Raw genomic sequence first — 19,973 nt, 5'->3', positions numbered from 1 at the left:
GTGAAGTCCAAAGTTTCAATTTTTTCTTTCATGAATTTCACTTTTGGTGACATATTTAAGAAATCTTTCCCAAAATGAAGGCCAAAAAGAGTTTCATATATTTTTTCTTCTAAAAGTTTTATAATTTTTACTTTACATTTAGGTCTATATCTTGAATAAATTTTTATACTTGGTACCAGGTCTGGATTTAAGTACAATTTTTCTTTCTTTTCTTTTGTATACAAATATCCAATTTTCCAGCACCATTTATTGAAAAGACAACCCTTTCTTTACTGAATTTCCTGTGAACCTTTGTGGTAAATCAGTTGTGTATGGGTCTATGTCCAGACTCTTTTTCACTCCTTTCTTTATCTATCTTGATGTCAATACCACATAGTCTTTTTAATTAATTAATTAATTAGTTTTAATTAATTTTATTTTATTAGGTTTTTTTTGGCCACATTGGGTCTTCATTGCTGTGTGTAGGCTTTCTCTAGTTGCGGTGCGCAGGCTTTCTCTAGTTGCAGCGAGTGGGGGCTACTCTTCATTGTGGTGTGCAGGCTTCTCATTACGGTGGCTTCTCTTGTTGCAGAGCATGGGCTCTAGGGCACGCGGGCTTCAGTAGTTGTGGCTCACGGGCTCTAGAGCACAGGCTCAGTAGTTGTGGTGCACGGGCTTAGTGGCTTCACAGCATGTGGGATCTTCCCAGACCAGGGCTTGAACCCATGTACCCTGCATTGGCAGGCGGATTCTTAACCACTGTGCCACCAGGGAAGCCCTATTTATTTATTTTATTTATTTTTTGGCTGTATTGGGTCTCTGTTGCTGCGTGCGGGCTTTCTCTAGTTGCGGCGAATAGGGGCAGCGTGTGGGCTTCTCATTGTGGTGGCTTCTCTTGTTGCAGAGCACAGGCTCTAGGCATGCGGGCTTCAGTAGTTGCAGCATGTGGGTTCAGTAGTTGTGGCTTGCGGTCTCTAGAGAGTAGGCTCAGTAGTTGTGGTGCACGGGCTTAGTTGCTCTGTGGCATGTGGGATCTTCCTGGACCAGGGCTCACACCCATCTCCCCTGCATTGGCAGGCAGATTCTTAACCACTGTGCCACCAGGGAAGTCCCAATACTATGTAGTCTTGATTACTGAAGCTTTATAGTAAGTCTGGAACTTAGTATAAATCCTTTAACATTTTTTCTTTTTTCAAGTTGTGCTAGATTCTTTGCATTTCCACATGAATTTTAGACTCAGCTTGGCAATTTTCACAAAAAAAAGGCCTGCTGGGATTTTGATTGGGACTGAGTTGAATGTACATCAATTTGAGGAGAATTTACATGTAAATAATACTCTGTCATCCAGTATATGAACACAGTCGATCTCTATTTTTATGGGACTTCTTAATTTTTGTCAGCATTGTTTTGTAGTTTTTCATACACAGGTCTTATGCATCTTGTCAGATTTATCCCTCTGTGTTTCATATTTTTGGTGCTATTTAAGGTACTTTAAAATTTCAGTTTTCAATTGTTTGTTGATAGTATATAGAAATATAATTAATTTATGTATAATGATCTTGTATCTGGTAAATTTTCAAAACTTACTTCTCAGTCCTAGCAGGTTTTGTAGATTGTATAGGATTTTCTAAATAGATTATTAAGTTATTTGTAAGTAAGTATAGTTTACTTCTTTCCATTCTTTATGTCTTTAATTTCTTTTTCTTGCCTCATTGCATGGTGAGAAAATCAGTGCAATGATGAATTTAAATGGTGAGAGTAGACATCCTTTCCTTCTTCCTGATCTTATGGGGAATACTGTCCTCCTAAGTGGAAGTTTTATAGCTGCCCTTCAGCAGCTTGACAAACTTCCCTTCTATTCCTTGTTTGATGAGTTTTTATTGGGAATGAATGCTGGATTTTGTCCACTTTTTTTTGGCATCTTTAGAGATGATCATGTGTGTTTTTCTTTTTTAGTCTTTTAATTTGGTAAATTACAGGGGTTTTTTTTCTTCTTAAACCAGCCTTGTATTTCTGTAATGCAATGCACTGACCTTATTCAGATTTTACCAGTTTGACCTTCACTTTTGTGTATGTGTATTTAGTTCTATGAAATTTTATACATGTACATTCATGTAACTACCACTATATTCAAAGATACAGGACAGTTCCATCACGAGGATCCATTCTGCTACCCTTTTATAGTCACAGCCAACTCCCTCACTCCTCCCCTTCTCTTCTTCTGGCAGCCACTAATCTGTTCTTTGTCTCTATAACTTTGTCACTTCAAGAATGTTATATGGAAGAAGTCATATCATATGTTACCTTTGGGGATTGCTTTTTTTCACTCAGCATAATTTTCTTTTGAGATCCATCCAAATTGTTGCATGTATCAGTATTCCATTCCTTTTATTGCTGAGTAGTAGTCTAATGTATGAAGGTACCACAGTTTGTTAAACCATTCATCCATTGAAGGACATCTGGGTTCTGTATAGTTTTTGGCTATTATGAATAAAGCTGCTATGGACATTTGTGTATAGGTTTTTGTGTGAACGTAAGGTTTTCATTTCTGGCATAAATGCCCAAAAGTGCAAGTTTCTGGCTTGTATAAATATATCAATATGTTTAATTTTGTAATAAAGTGCCATACTCATTTCCAGAATGGCTAAACCATTTTACATTCCCACCAGCAGTGTTTGAGTGATCCAGTTTGTCTGCATTCTTGCCAGGATTTGGTGTTAGCACTATTTAAAAAAAAAACCATTTATTTATTTATTTGGTTGCACCGGGTCTTAATTGCAGCAGGTGGGCTCCTTAGTTGTGGCTCACGGGCTCCTTAGTTGCAGCATGCGAACTCTTAATTGTGGCATGCATGTGGGATCTGGTTCCCTGAGCAGGGGTCGAACCCGGGCCCCTTGCATTGGGAGTGCGGAGCCTTAACCACTGTGCCACCAGGGAAGTCCCAGCACTATTTTTTATTTTAGCCATTCTAATAGATTTCTAGCAGTATCTCCTTAGTTGGTAAGAGTAAGTAGTTTAATGCAAGCAGTTCCTCTCTGGAGAGAGCTGAGTAGCTGAGCATATCTGAGTTAAGTGCACTGTATCAAGGCTTTACTCTTCTTAGAAAGAGACTTGTGTTCTCCCATGGGTAGGTAAAAAGCATGAGTCCCTGTTTATGGGTGGCTATTGCTGTCATTTTGTGAGGTCTTCATGGCATGTCCTTAGCATCTACTCATTCTGCTCAGACGATCTTTATCCCCAGGTGGCTGGCAGATATAAGTGTGTCTTAAGATCTGATCTGAACAGCAAATCGTTCTGGCAAAGACAATCTAACAAGTGCTGAGAGGAAAGGCAGAGTCTACTCCTGGGTTAGCTCATGTGAGTGGTTGGCAGGAAGGGACCCATGGACTCAGTTCCAGGGTGTCCACTTGAGCATCTCCAGACACTGCAGTTTTAAAAGGGCCAACTTCTGGCAGCTCATCTCAGCTTAGTGGGCCCCATGAAAGGTGGTTGGCCCCAGGAGTAATGGGTAGCATGCATATGATTACCTAGAGTTGTTTATTTGTTTAAGGTGGAAATAACTTAAAAGGAAATGTGAAATTTTTTTTTTTTACATCTTTATTGGAGTATAATTGCTTTACAATGGTGTGTTAGTTTCGGCTGTATAACAAAGTGAATCAGTTATACATATACATATGTTCCCATATCTCTCCCTCTTGTGTCTCCCTCCCTCTCGCCCTCCCTATCCCACCCCTCTAGGTGGTCACAAAGCACCGAGCTGATCTCCCTGTGCTATGCGGCTGCTTCCCACTAGCTGTTTTACATTTGGTAGTGTATATAAGTCCATGCCACTCTCTCACTTTGTCACAGCTTACCCTTCCCCCTCCCCATATCCTCAAGTCCATTCTCTAGTAGATCTGTGTCTTTATTCCTGTCTTACCCCTAGGTTCTTCATGACATTTATTTTTTTCTTAGATTCCGTATATATGTGTTAGCATACGGTATTTGTCTTTCTCTTTCTGACTTACTTCACTCTGTATGACAGACTCTAGGTCCATCCACCTCACTAAAATAACTCAATTTCGTTTCTTTTTATGGCTGAGTAATATTCCATTGTATATATGTGCCACATCTTCTTTATCCATTCATCCGATGATGGACACTTAGGTTGTTTCCATCTCCTGGCTATTGTAAATAGAGCTGCAATGAACATTCGGGTACATGACTCTTTTTGAATTATGGTTTCCTCAGGGTATATGCCCAGTAGTGGGATTGCTGGGTCCTATGGTAGTTCTATTTGTAGTTTTTTATGGAACCTCCATACTGTTCTCCATAGTGGCTGTACCAATTCACATTCCCACCAGCAGTGCAAGAGTGTTCCCTTTCTTCCACACCCTCTCCAGCATTATTGTTTCTAGATTTTTTGATGATGGCCATTCTGACTGGTGTGAGATGATATCTCATTGTACTTTTGATTTGCATTACTCTAATGATTAATGATGTTGAGCATTCTTTCATGTGTTTGTTCAAACTCTGTATATCTTCTTTGGTGAAATGTCTATTTAGGTCTTCTGCCCATTCTTGGATTGCGTTGTTTGTTTTTTTGTTATTGAGCTGCATGAGCTGCTTGTAAATTTTGGAGATTAATCCTTTGTCAGTTGCTTCATTTGCCAACATTTTCTCCCATTCTGAGATTTGTCTTTTGGTCTTGTTTATGCTTTCCTTTGCTGTGCAAAAGCTTTTAAGTTTCAATAGGTCCCATTTGGTTATTGTTGTTTTTATTTCCATTTCTCTAGGAGGTGGGTCACAAAGGATCTTGCTGTCATTTATGTCATAGAGTGTTGTGCCTATGTTTTCCTCTAAGACTTTGATAGTTTCTTGCCTTACATTTAGGTCTTTAATCCATTTTGAGCTTATTTTTGTGTATGGTGTTAGAGAGTGTTCTAATCTCATACTTTTACATGTACCTGTCCACTTTATCCAGCACCACTTATTGAATAGGCTGTTCTTTCTCCACTGTACATTCCTGCATCCTTTGTCAAACATAAGTGACCATATGTGTGTGGGTTTAACTCTGGGCTTTCTATGCTGTTCCATTGATCTATATTTCTGTTTTTGTGCCAGTACCATACTGTCTTGATTACAGTAGCTTTGTAGTATAGTCTGAAGTCCGGGAGCCTGATTCCTCCAGCTCCGTTTTTTGTTCTCAAGCTTGCTTTGCCTATTCGGAATCTTTTGTGTCTCCATTACAAATTGTGAAACTTTTGTTCTAATTCTGTGAAAAATGCCAGTGGTAGTTTGATAGGGATTGCATTGAATCTGTAGATTGCTTTGGGTAGTAGAGTCATTTTCACAATGTTGATTCTACCAATCCAAGAACATGGTATATCTCTCCATCTATTTGTATCATCTTTAATTTCTTTCATCAGTGTCTTATAATTTTCTGCATACAGGTCTTTTGTCTCCTTAGATAGGTTTATTCCTAGATATTTTATTCTTTTTGTTGCATTGGTAAATGTGAGTGTTTTCTTGATTTCACTTTCAGATTTTTCATCCTTAGTATATAGGAATGCCAGAGATTTCTGTGCATTAATTTTGTATCCTGCTACTTTACCAAATTCATTGGTTAGCTCTAGTAGTTTTCTGGTAGCATCTTTAGGATTCTCTGTGTATAGTATCATGTCTTCTGCAAACAGTGACAGCTTTATTTCTTCTTTTCCGATTTGGATCCCTTTTATTTCCTTTTCTTCTCTGATTGCTATGGCTAAAATTCCACAACTATGTTGAATAATAGAGGTGAGAGTGGGCAACCTTGTCTTGTTCCTGATCTTAGTGGAAATGCTTTCAGTTTTTCACCGTTCAGGACGATGTTGGCTGTGGGTTTGTCATATATGTCTTTTATTATGTTGAGGAAAGTTCTCTCTATGCCTACTTTCTGCAGGGTTTTTATCATACATGGGTGTTGAACTTTGTCGAAAGCTTTCTCTGCATCCATTGAGATGACCATATGGTTTTTCTCCTTCAGTTTGTTAATATGGTGTATCACATTGATTGATTTGCGTATATTGAAGAATCCTTGCATTCCTGGAATAAACCCCACTTGATCATGGTGTATGATCCTCTTAATGTGCTGTTGGATTATGTTTGCTAGTTTTTATTGAGGATTTTTGCATCTATGTTCATCAATGATATTGGCCTGTAGTTTTCTTTCTTTGTGATATCCTTGTCTGGTTTTGATATCAGGGTGATGGTGGCCTCGTAGAATGAGTTTGGGAGTGTTCCTCCCTCTGCTATATTTTGGAAGAGTTTGAGAAGGATAGGTGTTAGCTCTTCTCTAAATGTTTGATAAAATTCGCCTGTGAAGCCATCCAGTCCTGGGCTTTTGTTTGTTGGAAGATTTTAAATCACAGTTTCAATTTCAGTGCTTGTGATTGGTCTGTTCATATTTTCTACTTCTTCCTGATTCAGTCTTGGCAGGTTGTGCATTTCTAAGAATTTGTCCATTTTTTCCAGGTTGTCCATTTTATTGGCATAGAGTTGCTTGTAGTAATCTCTCGTGATCTTTTGTATTTCTGCACTGTCAGTTATTACTTCTCCTTTTTCATTTCTAATTCTATTGATTTGAGTCTTCTCCCTTTTTTTCTTGATGAGTCTGGCTAATGGTTTATCAATTTTTTTATCTTCTCAAAGAACCAGCTTTTAGTTTTATTGATCTTTACTATCATTTCCTTCATTTCTTTTTCATTTATTTCTTTTTTTAAAATTAATTTATTTATTTATGGCTGTGTTGGGCCTTCCCTGCTGCATGCGGGCTTTCTCTAGCTGTGGCGAGCAGAAGCCACTGTTCGTTGCCAGGGCATGTGGGATCTTCCCAGGCCAGGGCTTGAACCCGTGTCCCCTGTGTTGGCAGGCAGATTCCCAACCACCACGCCACCAGGGAGTCCCTTCATTTATTTCTGATCTGATTTTTATGATTTCTTTCCTTCTGCTAACTTTGGGTTTTTTTGTTCTTCTTTCTCTAATTGCTTTAGGTGCAAGTTTAGGTTGTTTATTCAAGATGTTTCCTGTTTCTTAAGGTAGGATTGTATTGCTATACACTTCGCTCTTAGAACTGCTTTTGCTGCATCCCATCAGTTTTGGGTTGTCGTGTCTCCATTGTCATTTGTTTCTAGGTATCTTTTGATTTCCTCTTTGATTTCTTCAGTGATCACCTCGTTATTAAGTAGTGTATTGTTTAGCCTCCATGTGTTTTTATTTTTTACCGATCTTTTCCTGTAATTGATATCTAGTCTCATAGCATTGTGGTCAGAAAAGATACTTGATAAAATTTTAATTTTCTTAAATTTACCAAGGCTTGATTTGTGATCCAAGATATGATCTATCCTGGAGAATGTTCCATGAGGACTTGAGAAAAATGTGTATTCTGTTGTTTTTGGATGGAATGTCCTATACATATCAATTAAGTCCATCTTGTTTAATGTATCATTTAAAGCTTGTGTTTCCTTATTTATTTTCATTTTGGATGATCTGTCCATTGGTGAAAGTGGGGTGTTAAAGTCCCCTACTATGAATGTGTTACTGCTGATTTCCCCTTTTATGGCTGTTAGTATTTGACTTATGTATTGACGTGCTCCTATGTTGGGTGCACAAATATTTACAATTGTTATATCTTCTTCTTGGATCGATCCCTTGATCATTATGTAGTGTCCTTCCTTGTCTCTTGTAATAGTCTTTATTTTAAAGTCTATTTTGTCTGATATGTGTATTGCTACTCCAGCTTTGTTTTGATTTTCATTTGCATGTAATATCTTTTTCCATCCCCTCACTTTCAGTCTGTATGTGTCTCTAGGTCGAAGTGGGTCTCTTGTAGACAGCATATATATGGGTCTTGTTTTTGTATCCATTCAGCCAGTCTGTGTCTTCTGGTCGGAGCTTTTAATCCATTTACATTTAAGGTAATTATCGATATGTATGTTCCTATTCCCATTTTCTTAATTGCTTTGGGTTTGTTATTGTAGGTCTTTTCTTTCTCTTGTGTTTCTTGCCTAGAAAAGGTTCTTTACCATTTGTTGAAAAGCTGGTTTGGTGGTGCTGAACTCTCTCAGCTTTTGCTTGTTTGTAAAGGTTTTAATTTCTCCATCAAATCTGAATGAGATCCTTGCTGGGTAGAGTAATCTTGGTTGTAGGTTTTTCTCCTTCATCACTTTAAATATGTCCTGCCAGTCCCTTCTGGATTTCAGAGTTTCTGCTGAAAGATCAGCTGTTAACCTTATGGGGATTCCCTTGTGTGTTATTTGTTGTTTTTCCCTTGGTGCTTTTAATCTGTTTTCTTTGTATTTAATTTTTGACAGTTTGATTAATATGTGTCTTGGTGTATTTCTCCTTGGATTTACCCTGTATGGGACTCTCTGTGCTTCCTGGACTTGATTAACTATTTCCCTTCCCATATTAGGGAAGTTTTCAACTATAATCTCTTCAAATATTTTCTCAGTCACTTTCTTTTTCTCTTCTTCTTCTGGAACCCCTATGATTCGACTGTTGGTGCATTTAATGTTGTCCCAGAGGTCTCTGAGACTGTCCTCAGTTCTTTTCATTCTTTTTTCTTTATTCTGCTCGGCTGTAGTTATTTCCACTATTTTATCTTCCAGGTCACTTATCCGTTCTTCTGCCTCAGTTATTCTGCTATTGGTCCCTTCTAGAGTATTTTTAATTTCATTTATTGTGTTGTTCATCGTTGCTTGTTTCCTCTTTAGTTCTTCTAGGTCCTTGTTAAATGTTTCTTGATTTTGTCTATTCTATTTCCAAGATTTTGGATCATCTTTACTATCATTATTCTGAATTCTTTTTCAAGTAGACTGCCTATTTCCTCTTCATTGTTAGGTCTGGTGGGTTTTTATCTTGCTCCTTCATCTGCTGTGTGTTTTTCTGTCTTCTCATTTTGCTTATCTTACTGTGTTTGGGGTCTCCTTATTGCAGGCTGCAGGTTCATAGTTCCCGTTGTTTTTGGTATCTGTCCCCAGTGGCTAATGTTGTTAACGTGGGTTGTGTAGGCTTCCTGGCGGAGGGGACTAGTGCCTGTGTTCTGGTGGATGAGGCTGGATCCTGTCTTTCTGGTGGGCAGGTCCATGTCTGGTGGTGTGTTTTGGCATGTCTGTGGACTTACTATGATTTTAGGCAGCCTCTCTGCTAATGGATGGGGTTGTGTTCCTGTCTTGCTAGTTGTTTGGCATAGGGTGTCCAGCACTGTAGCTTGCTTGTCGTTGAGTGAAGCTGGGTGTTGGTATTGAGATGGAGATCCCTGGGAGATTTTCGCTGTTTGATATTACGTGCACCTGGGAGGTCTCTTGTGGACCAGTGTCCTGAAGTTGGCTCTCCCACCTCAGCGGCACAGCACTGACTCCTGGCTGCAGCACCAAGAGCGTTTCATCCACACGGCTCAGAATAAAAGGGAGAAAATATAGAAGGAAAGAAAGAGGATGAAAGAAAATAAAATAAAGTAAGATAAAATAAAGTTATTAAAATAAAAAATAATTATTAAGAAAAAAGTGTTTTTAGAAAGTAAAACAAAAAAACCGGACAGATAGAACTCTAGGACAAATGGTGAAAGCAAAGCTATACAGAGTAAAGCTCACACAGAAGCATACACATACACACTCAGAAAAAGAGCAAAAGGGGAAAAAATAATAAATGTTGCTCTCAACATCCACCTCCTCAATTTGGGATGATTCATTGTCTATTCAGGTATTCCACAGATGCTGGGTGTATCTAGTTGACTGGAGATTTAATCCGCTGCTCCTGAGGCAGCTGGGAGAGATTTCCCTTTGTCTTCTTTGTTCTCACAGCTCCCTGGGTTCAGCTTTGGATTTGGCCCCGCCTCTGCGTGTAGGTCGCCGGAGGGCGTCTGTTCGTCGCTCAGACAGGACAGGTTAAAGAAGCCACTGATTCAGGGGCTCTGGCTTACACAGGCTGGGGAGAGGGAGGGGCACGATGCGGGGCGAGCCTGCGGCGACAGAGGCTGGCATGATGTTGCACCAGCCTGAGGTGCACTGTGCGTTCTCCTGGGGAAGTTGTCCCTGGATCCCAGGACCCTGGCTGTGGCAGGCTCCACAGGCTACCCGGAAGGGAGGTGTGGATAGTGACCTGTGCTCGCACACAGGCTTCTTGGTGGTGGCAGCAGCAGCCTTAGCGTCTCATACCCGTCTCTGGGGTCCGCGCTGGTAGCCGCGGCTTGCGCCCATCTCTGGAGCTCCTTTAAGCAGCGCTCTTAATCCCCTCTCCTCGTGCACCAGGAAACAAAAAGGGAAGAAAAAGTCTCTTGCCTCTTCAGCAGGTCCAAACTTTTTCCCGGACTCCCTCCTGGCTAGCCGTCGTGCACTAACCCCTTCAGGGTGTGTTCACGCCGCCAGTCCTCTCCCTGCGCTCCAACCAAAGCCCGAGCCTCAGCTCCCAGCCCCGCCCACCCCGGCGGGTGAGCAGAGAAGCCTCTCAGGCTAATGAGTGCCGGTTGGCACTGATCCTCTGTGCAGGAATGTCTCCGCTTTGCCCTCTGCACCCCTGTTGCTGTGCTCTCCTCCGCGGCCTCGAATCATCCCCCCACCGCCAACTGCAGTCTCCGCCCGGGAAGGGGCTTCCTAGTGTGTGGAAACCTTTCCTCCTTCATAGCTCCCTCCCACTGGTGCAGGTCCCATCCCTATTCTTTTGTCTCTGTTTATTCTTGTTTCTTTTGCCGTACCCAGTTACGTGGGGAGTTTCTTGCCTTTTGGAAGGTCTTAGGTCTTCTGCCAGCATTCAGTAGGTGTTCTGTAGTTGTTCCACATGTAGATGTATTTCTGATGTATCTGTGGGGAGGAAGGTGATCTCTGCGTCTTACTCTTCCGCCGTCTTCCTGAAAATACCCGAGAAATCTTAAGTGTACTGGTCTGTGAGTTCAAACGATGCATATACCTCCAAAACCCAAACTTTATCAAAATACAGATCATTACTGTTATCCACATAGTTCCCTTGTGGCCCATCCCAGTAAACCCCTGCTCCTACCCCTCAGAGGTACCACTGTTCTGATTTTATTTCACCATTGATTAGTTTGGCCCACCATACAATTTTGCATTAATGGAATCATTTAATATGTTGTTTGTTTAAGGCTTCTTTCACTCAGTAGTTTGTTTTTTGTTTTTGTTTTTGTTTTTCTTGCGGTATGCGGGCCTCTCACTGCTGTGGCCTCTCCCGTTGTGGAGCACAGGCTCCAGATGCGCAGGCTCAGCAGCCATGGCTCACGGGCCTAGCTGCTCCGTGGCATGTGGGATATTCCCGGGCCGAGGCATGAACCTATGTCTCCTGCATCGGCAGGCGGACTCCCAACTACCGCACCACCAGGGAAGCCCGACTCGGTATAGTTTTTAAACTTCATCCATGTTGTTGCATACATCAGTAGTCTGTTCTTTTTTTTTAACATCAAATAGCATTCAATTATATGAATATATGACTGTTTATTCATTCTCCTTAATAGACACCTTGATGGCTTCCAGTTTTTAGTCATTTTAAAAAAGTTGCTATTGGGCTTCTCTGGTGGTGCAGTGGTTGAGAGTCCGCCTGCCGATGCAGGGGACACAGGTTCGTGCCCTGGTCCGGGAAGATCCCACATGCTGCAGAGTGGCTGGGCCCGTGAGCCATGGCAGCTGAGCCTGCGTGTTCGGAGCCTGTGCTCCACAACGGGAGAGGCCACAACAGGGAGAGGCCCGCGTACCGCAAAAAGAAAAAAAAAAGTTGCTGTTAACATTCTTCTGCTGAGAATTTTTTGTTTGTTTTTGGTAAACCTTTGTTTTCATTTCCTTTGGATAAATACCTAGGGTATATTAGTTTTCTAGGGTTGCTGTAATAAATTACCACAAACTTAGAGGCTTAAAACAAAGAAATTTATTCTTTCACAGTTCAGCATCAACATACTGGAGGGGCTGGTTCCTTCTGGAGGTTTTGAAATGGAGTCTGTTCTTTGTCTCCCTTAGGTTCTGGTGGTTGCTTACAATCCCTAGGATTCCTTGGCTTGTAGCCGTATCACTCTAATCTCTGCCTCTGTGGTTACATAGGCTGCTTCCTTCTATATGTATCTGTATCCAAATCACCCTCTCCTTGTGAGGATTCCAGTCATTGAATTAAAGCTCATTCTAATCCAGTATAACCTCATCTTAACTTGATTACCTCTGCAAAGACTCTATTTCAAAAGAAGGCCACATTCACATGTTCCAGGTTGATATTAATTTTGGTGGGATAATATTCATTCAACTCACTGAGTCATAGGGTAACTGTATGTGTAGTTTTATAAGAAACGACTAGAACTTTTCCAGAGTGGTTGTACAATTTCTCACTTCCATGAACAACAAACACATGAGAGTTCCTGTCACTTCACATCTTCCCCGACAGTTTTCATTTTATTTCTGGTGATGGATGTGTAGAGTTATCTCATGGGGGTTTCCATTTTGCTGACACTTAATGACAGTGAAACCTTCTGTATGCTTTTTGATCATTAATATGCATCATAGACCTTACTTTGTGAGGTATACATTCAAATCTTTTTCCAATTTTTCTGCATTGTTTTTATTATTGAGTTCTATGAGTTCTTTATTAATCCTGGATACCAGTCCATTGTCATTTGTACATTTTGCAAACATCCTCTCAGTCTGAAACTTTTCTGTTCATTTTCTTAACAATAACTTCTGATGAGCAGATATTTAATATTGAGGAAGTCTAATTTTCCTCTGTCATGGCAACCTGTGACCAGCAAAGTTAATACATAAAATTAACCATCACATATGCTAATATTTCTTTTATATTTTCTTAAAATCACAGAGATGGCATATTATGAAAGTTGTCCAATTTCCAGGGATTAATTCTGATTAATATTGAAAATGTTCCCTTTCTACATTTGTGGACCAAGTCTTAAAATTCTTTAAATTGTTTAAAAGCAGTGAATGCACAGCATTCCTTCTTCTGCTGTAATCCAGTGTCTATGGTCATTTGTTTAACTCACTGCTATACTTTCCTTTCTCACAACTGCAGCTGCAGAAGGCAAAATTTCTTTAAGGAGCCATTAGACATGGATTTTTTTTTCCTTTGGAACGTTTAAGTTCATGTACAATTATTGAAGTAGTTACTGGTCTGAAAAATCAATTGGCATGAGAGCAGCTGTAGAATATAAAAGAATTTATAAACTGATTAACTTTTTTCTACATCATGGAAATTTTTGTGACTAAGTGAAAAGCATTACCTTGGTAACATTTTGTTTTTTATTTCTCCTTCTATTGAGGAACTTCTGGATGTTTAAAACCAAAGTGAACTTTGTAATTCTTAATCACTTTTAGCTAAAATTTGCCACATTACTAGATAGGCACAAAAATGATGAATGAGTAGTCATATTAGAGGCTATAGTTCCGATAAGGGCAGCGTTAACTATTTAAATCAGTCACCGTATTTTATACAGAAGACACTGAACGGCACACCTGTAATGATGTGCCATTTACCACTGGCCTTAGACTTTATGCCTAGGCAGGAGAATAAACAGGCCAAGGAGAAGGCAGGGGCTGCTTTTCTCTCCCCATCACAGACAAGGAGACAGTAGTGCAATACTGAAAGCTCAGCTGTCAGAACTTTAGAATTACAACAAAGTATTTCTTGGAAACTGCAGGCCAGAAATGTACATACATGCCACGAATTTCGAAAATGTGGACAGTCTAGCTTAACAAAATAAACTGACTGATAGTTCAATGAGCTGAACTAGAGACCAACCATGGTGGGACCCCTGACTGAAAGGATGTTCACTTTCACAGTGAAAGTCCAGCAGGGTCAGCACTTGTGATTATCAAGGCCATTTCACAGGAGCTTCTAGGTCTAGCAACACACACACACACACACACACACACAGAACTAAATTTACTGAATAGTTTGCTGAGGGGCTTTTAAGTGTTAGGAAGGGGTTTCATGGTAGCTCTTCTTATTAGTATTGAAAACTAGCCTCTTAGACCAGATGGAATGAGTAGTTTTCTGTAAAAGGGCCAGGTCGTAAATATTTTAGTCTTTGTAGCCTTTATGTTCTGTGTTGCAACTACTCACCTTTGTTGTTGTATGTGAAAGCTTCCATAGACACAACATGAAGACAGAGTGTGGCTGTGGTCTAATAGACCTTTATTTACAAAACACCTAGTTGGCTGTAGTTTGCTGCCCAGTGTTATAGATGGTTCATAAAATACTTTTTTTTTTTTTTTTTTTTTTTTTGCGGTACGCGGGCCTCTCACCGCTGTGGCCTCTCCCGTTGCGGAGCACAGGCTCCGATGCGCAGGCTCAGCGGCCACGGCTCACGGGCCCAGCCGCTCCGCGGCATGTGGGGTCCTCCCGGACCGGGGCACGAACCCGCGTCCCCTGCATTTGCAGCCGGACTCTCAACCACTGCACCACCAGGGAAGCCCCATAAAATACTTTTGATTGATGAAGAAAGAATCAGGTAGGTCTGCAAAGGCTTCTGGCAGATAGAAGCAGAGTAATGGAGCAAGGCATACAAATTTGATATCTGTTAGAGCTATTTTAGGTGGAAATTTTTCCATTTACAACAGTTAAAAAAAAAAAACAACACTGCGAAAAGCAGGTCTTGGTGGAGTCAAAATCCTTTAATGGGTTGCAGGCCTAGACTATGTTTTTGTGTTTTACTGCTGAATTCACACTCCCAGATAGAGAACCCACTGCATAATGCTCTAGGAAATACTTGTTTAGGATGGGGGAAACACCTTCCAGTTCATTTCCCACATGGGTCTCTGACCTGTCCTCTCTATTGCCTCCACCATGGGGCCTCTAGGTGGAGTGACTCCCTTTTTTGACTCCATCCTTTCTTGTAGGAAATGTCCCTAAAGAAATTTGTAATAAGTTATGTAGTTTAACTCTCAGTAAAAGCATATATTTGTAGATATTGTTTACATCAGTGTTAATGACTGCGGCTTGTAAGATAATTGTATTGGGGGCAGATGTACAACTCTAATGGCAGCAATTTATAGGGCTAGAGCTGCCTGTGATGCTTTCTTAAAACTATTTAAGCTGGGCTGATATTTAGAGCTGGCTCATTGTGTGGGTTTTATGTGTTGTAAAAGGATATACATTAATGTGTCACCCTGGGATGAAAGGTAGGTCTGTGAAGGAAATCTTTGCTGTGGGAACATCTGAGGAATGACTGCTGGACAAGTGTTACCATCCACAAGGTACCTGTGGTGATTCTGACCGACACTTTCTCTCCAGCAGAACCAAGAACAGAATTCCAGCCCCATCTCTCCTGCCCAGTGAGTTTTTCCAGTCCACAGTTCCTCCATCAATATGTGCTCTGCGGTCACTTCCCTCAGATCTTCCCAGGTTCATCTGCAGGAAGCCACTTCCTACTAGAAGCTCCAAGCTGCTCGAGTAACAAAGCAGAAGATGGAGAGAGAGAAGGCTCTTGCACTGTGTTTGGGAGGCCGCGGCTGAGCGGGACTTCAAGGGCATTCTTCAGCCCATCTCAAGGTCAGCCAGTAGACCAGGAAGGCAACAGTGGTGGAGGAATAGATCAGGGGGTGATCCCTGAGGAGACAGATGCAATGTTGACAGGGGCAGACATCTCAGAATCTGGAGCAGTCATATGTGAAAAATACAGACTAGGACTTAGCACAAAGTCAAGCCTGTTTAGCCTCCAGAAGCTTCATGTGTGCCCTGAATGTGGCAGAAGCTTCTACCAGAGGTCAGACCTCATCAAGCACCAGAGGACACACACGGGGGAGAAGCCCTATAGTTGTAGGGAGTGTGGGCGAGGCTTTGGCCGGAAGTCCTCCCTCACCATACACCAGAGGAAACACTCAGGGGAGAAGCCCTACATGTGTAGGGAGTGTGGGCGACACTTCAGGTATACATCCTCCCTAACTAACCATAAGAGGATACACTCTGGGGAGAGACCCTTTGTATGTCAGGAGTGTGGGCGAGGCTTTCGCCAGAAGATTGCCCTCATCCTGCACCAGAGGACACACTTGGAGGAGAAGCCTTTTGTGTGTCCAGAGTGTGGAAGAGGCTTTTGCCAGAAGGCATCACTCCTCCAACACCGTAGCTCACATTCGGCTGAGAGGCCCTTCTTGTGCCTTGAGTGTGGGCGCGGCTTCAGGCAGCAGTCGCTGCTCCTCAGTCATCAAGTCACACACTCAGGGGAGAAGCCTTATGTTTGTGCCGAGTGTGGGCACAGCTTTCGCCAAAAGGTCACTCTCATCAGACACCAGAGAACACACACAGGGGAGAAGCCTTACATGTGCTCTGAGTGTGGGCGTGGCTTTAGCCAGAAAGTCTCCCTCATGGGCCACCAGAGGACACACACGGGTGAGAAGCCTTATGTGTGCCCTGAGTGTGGGCGTGGTTTTGGTCAGAAGGTCACCCTCATCAGACACCAGAGGACGCATACTGGGGAGAAGCCTTATCTGTGCTCTGAGTGTGGACGTACCTTTGGCTTCAAGTCACTCCTCACCAGACACCAGAGGACACATTCAGGGGAGGAGGCTGATGTGTACGGAGTATGTGAGCAAAGACTTGGTCAGAAGACCCACCTCACCTCTGACCAGAGGACATACTCAGGAGAAAAGCCGTGTGTGTGTGATGAGTGTGGACGTGGCTTTGGCTTCAAGTCAGCCCTCATCAGACATCAGCGGACCCATTCAGGAGAGAAGCCATATGTGTGCAGGGAGTGCGGTCGTGGCTTTAGCCAGAAGTCTCATCTCCACAGACATAAGAGGACCAAGTCTGGCCATCACCTCCTGCCACAAGAGCTGTTCTCTTGACGTTTCCTTTCTTTTCCCCATGAGTGTGTAGATGGCAGATATCACTAGGAAATGTTCCACTTTCCTTAAATTCAGTCGAGGAAAAAAATGTTGCATTCTTTCAGTGATCTTAAGATAGTTGATTTATGGTTTACTTCTTGCACTAGCAATGTGTTTTAATTTGCTAGGGCTGCCATAACAAAATACCACAGACGTGGTGGCTTAAAGAACAGAAGTTTGTTTTTTCAAAGTTCTTGAGACTGGAAGTCTAAGATCAATGTGTAGGCAGTTTGGTTTTTCCTGAAGTCTCGCCCCTTGGCTTGCAGATGATTGCATTCTTGCTGAGTCCTGAATGGCCTTTTTTCTGTGTGTGTGCTTCCCTGGTATCTCTCTTCTTCTGAGGACACCAGCCATACTGGGTTAGGGCTCCACCCTATAACCTCATAATATTTACCTTTAAAAGTCACATTGTAGGTTATGGCTTCAATGTATGAATTAGGGGGAACAATTCAGACTTAACAACTCAGCCCTCTGGACCCCCCAGATTCATATTCTTCACATACAAAATACATTCACCCCATCTTAAAAGCTGCAAACATCTTAACCCATTCCAGTATCAACTCTAAATTCAAAATCTCTTCTAAATTGAGTGTGGATGAGAGTAGAGGTATGTTTCATCCTTTGGCACAGTTTCTTTCCAGCTGTGAACCTGTGAACCAGACAAGTTATTCGCTTCCAAAATACAATGATAGGATAATCAGAGAATTCACATTTCCATTCTAAAAGTGGTAAGAAGGATTGCTGGGTCCCAAGCAAGTTTAAAACCTTGCAAGGCAAATTATGTTAGTTGTTAAGGCTTGAGAATAATCTTTAGCTATGTATCCTGCCCTCTGGTCCCACTGGGGTGGCAGACCCACCTTCTGGTCTCACTGGGATGGCAGCGGTAATACCTGGCCCACTGAAACCATGGAAGAACCATACGGCTCCTCAGACATTTATTCTCTGGGCCTGTTTTGGAAATGGCAGACCTGCTGGTCTCTCTTTCACCTTTGGGGTCATTCTTTCCTTTTCTTGATGGATAATGTGTTTGTAGTCAGATAGATAGCTCTATTTTCCCTTCTTGTAGAATCTCAGAAATCTGACAGCCTGCCTTCATTCTGTCCCATCTAGGTCACCTTTAGTTCTACTAAGATGGTTGATTGGTTCCAAACTTACCTCTCTGTCTTTTTTATTTATTTTATTTATTTATTTTTGGCTGTGTTGGGTCTTCTTTGTTGCGTACGCACTTTCTCAAGTTGCGGCGAGTGGGGGCTACTCTTCGTTGTGTTGCGCGTGCTTCTCATTGAGGTGGCTTCTCTTGTTGTGGAGCATGGGCTCTAGGCACGTGGGCTTCAGTAGTTGTGGCATGTGGGCTTCAGTAGTTGTGGCAAAAGGGCTCAGCAGTTGTGGCTTATAGGCTCTAGAGTGCAAGCTCAGTACTTGTGGCACACAGGCTTAGTTGCTCCACGGCATGTGGGATCTTTCTGGACCAGGGCTCAAACCCGTGTTCCCTGCACTGGCAGGCAGATTCTTTTTTTTTTTTTTCTCCTTATTGGAGTATAATTGCTTTACAATGGTGTGTTAGTTTCTGCTTTATAACAAAGTGAATCAGTTATACATATACATATGTTCCCATATCTCTTCCCTCTTGCGTCTCCCTCCCTCCCGCCCTCCCTATCCCACCCCTCTAGGTGGTCACAAAGCACTGAGTTGATCTCCCTGTGCTATGCGGCTGCTTCCCACTAGCTATTTTACAATTGGTACTGTATATATGTCCATGACACTCTCTCACTTTGTCACAGCTTATTTTCTCCCATTCTGAGTGTTGCCTTTTAGTCTTTTTTATGGTTTCCTTTGCTGTGCAAAAGCTTTTAAGTTCAATAGGTCCCATTTGTTTATTTTTGTTTTTATTTCCATTTCTCTAGCAGGTGGGTCAGAAAGGATCTTGCTGTGATTTACGTAATGGGGTGTTCTGCCTATGTTTTCCTCTAAAAGTCTGATAGTTTCCGGCCTTACATTTAGGTCTTTACTCCATTTCGAGCTTATTTTTGTGTATGGTGTTAGGGAGTGTTCTAATTTCATTCTTTTACATGTACCTGTCCAGTTTTCCCAGCACCACTTATTGAATAGGCTGTCCTTTCTCCACTGTACATTCCTGCATCCTTTGTCAAAGATAAGGTGACCATATGTGCATGGGTTTATCTCTGGGCTTTCTATCCTGTTCCATTGATCTATATTTCTGTTTTTGTGCCAGTACCATACTGTCTTGATTACTGTACCTTTGTAATATAGTCTGAAGTCAGGGAGCCTGATTCCTCCAGCTCCGTTTTTCGTTCTCAAGATTGCTTTGGCTATTCGGGGTCTTTTGTGTTTTCATACAAATTGTGAAATTTTTTGTTCTAGTTCTGTGAAAAATGCCAGTGGTAGTTTAATAGGGATTGCATTGAATCTGTAGATTGCTTTGGGTAGTAGAGTCATTTTCACAATGTTGATTCTTCCAATACAAGAACATGGTATATCTCTCCATCTATTTGTATCATCTTTAATTTTTTTCTTCATTCTCTTATAATTTTCTGCATACAGGTCTTTTGTCTCCTTAGGTAGGTTCATTCCTAGATATTTTATTCTTTTTGTTGCAATGGCAAATGGGAGTGTTTTCTTGATTTCACTTTCAGATTTTTCATCATTAGTGTATAGGAATGCCAGAGATTTCTGTGCGTTAATTTTATATACTGCTACTTTTCCAAATTCATTGATTAGCTCTAGTAGTTTTTTGGTAGCATCTTTAGCATTCTATATATATAGTATCATGTCATCTGCAAACAGTGACAGCTTTACTCCTTCTTTTCCGATTTGGATTCCTTTTATTTCCTTTTCTTCTCTGATTGCTGTGGCTAAAACTTCCAAAACTATGTTGAATAAGAGTGTTGAGAGTGGGCAACCTTGTCTTGTTCCTGATCTTAGTGGAAATGGTTTCAGTTTTTCACCATTGAGGACGATCTTGGCTGTGGGTTTGTCGTAAATGGCCTTTATTATGTTGAGAAAAGTTCCCTCTATGCCTACTTTCTGCAGGGTTTTTATCATAAATGGTGTTGAATTTTGTCAAAAGCTTTCTCTGCATCTATTGAGATGATCATATGGTTTTTCTCCTTCAGTTTGTTAATATGGTGTATCACA

General features: G+C 41.5%; 1 protein-coding gene across 1 annotated transcript in view; it reads left to right on the top strand.

The window, feature by feature from the left end:
• ZNF169 (zinc finger protein 169) overlaps window positions 1-16,778 on the top strand; it is a gene marked incomplete at its 3' end in the record, with an annotated part of 49,984 nt that extends 33,206 nt beyond the window's left edge. The window contains exon 5 of the mRNA XM_082842355.1: window positions 15,232-16,778. Coding sequence (XP_082698481.1) covers window positions 15,232-16,778 — 1,547 coding nt within the window. The remainder of the gene's footprint in view (window positions 1-15,231) is intronic.
• Window positions 16,779-19,973: the final 3,195 nt, after the last annotated feature.

Source organism: Leucopleurus acutus, assembly GCF_964270905.1.
Source record: "Leucopleurus acutus genome assembly, chromosome: 7".
NCBI lineage: Eukaryota > Metazoa > Chordata > Mammalia > Artiodactyla > Delphinidae > Leucopleurus > Leucopleurus acutus.
This window is presented reverse-complemented; position numbering and strand designations above follow the sequence as displayed.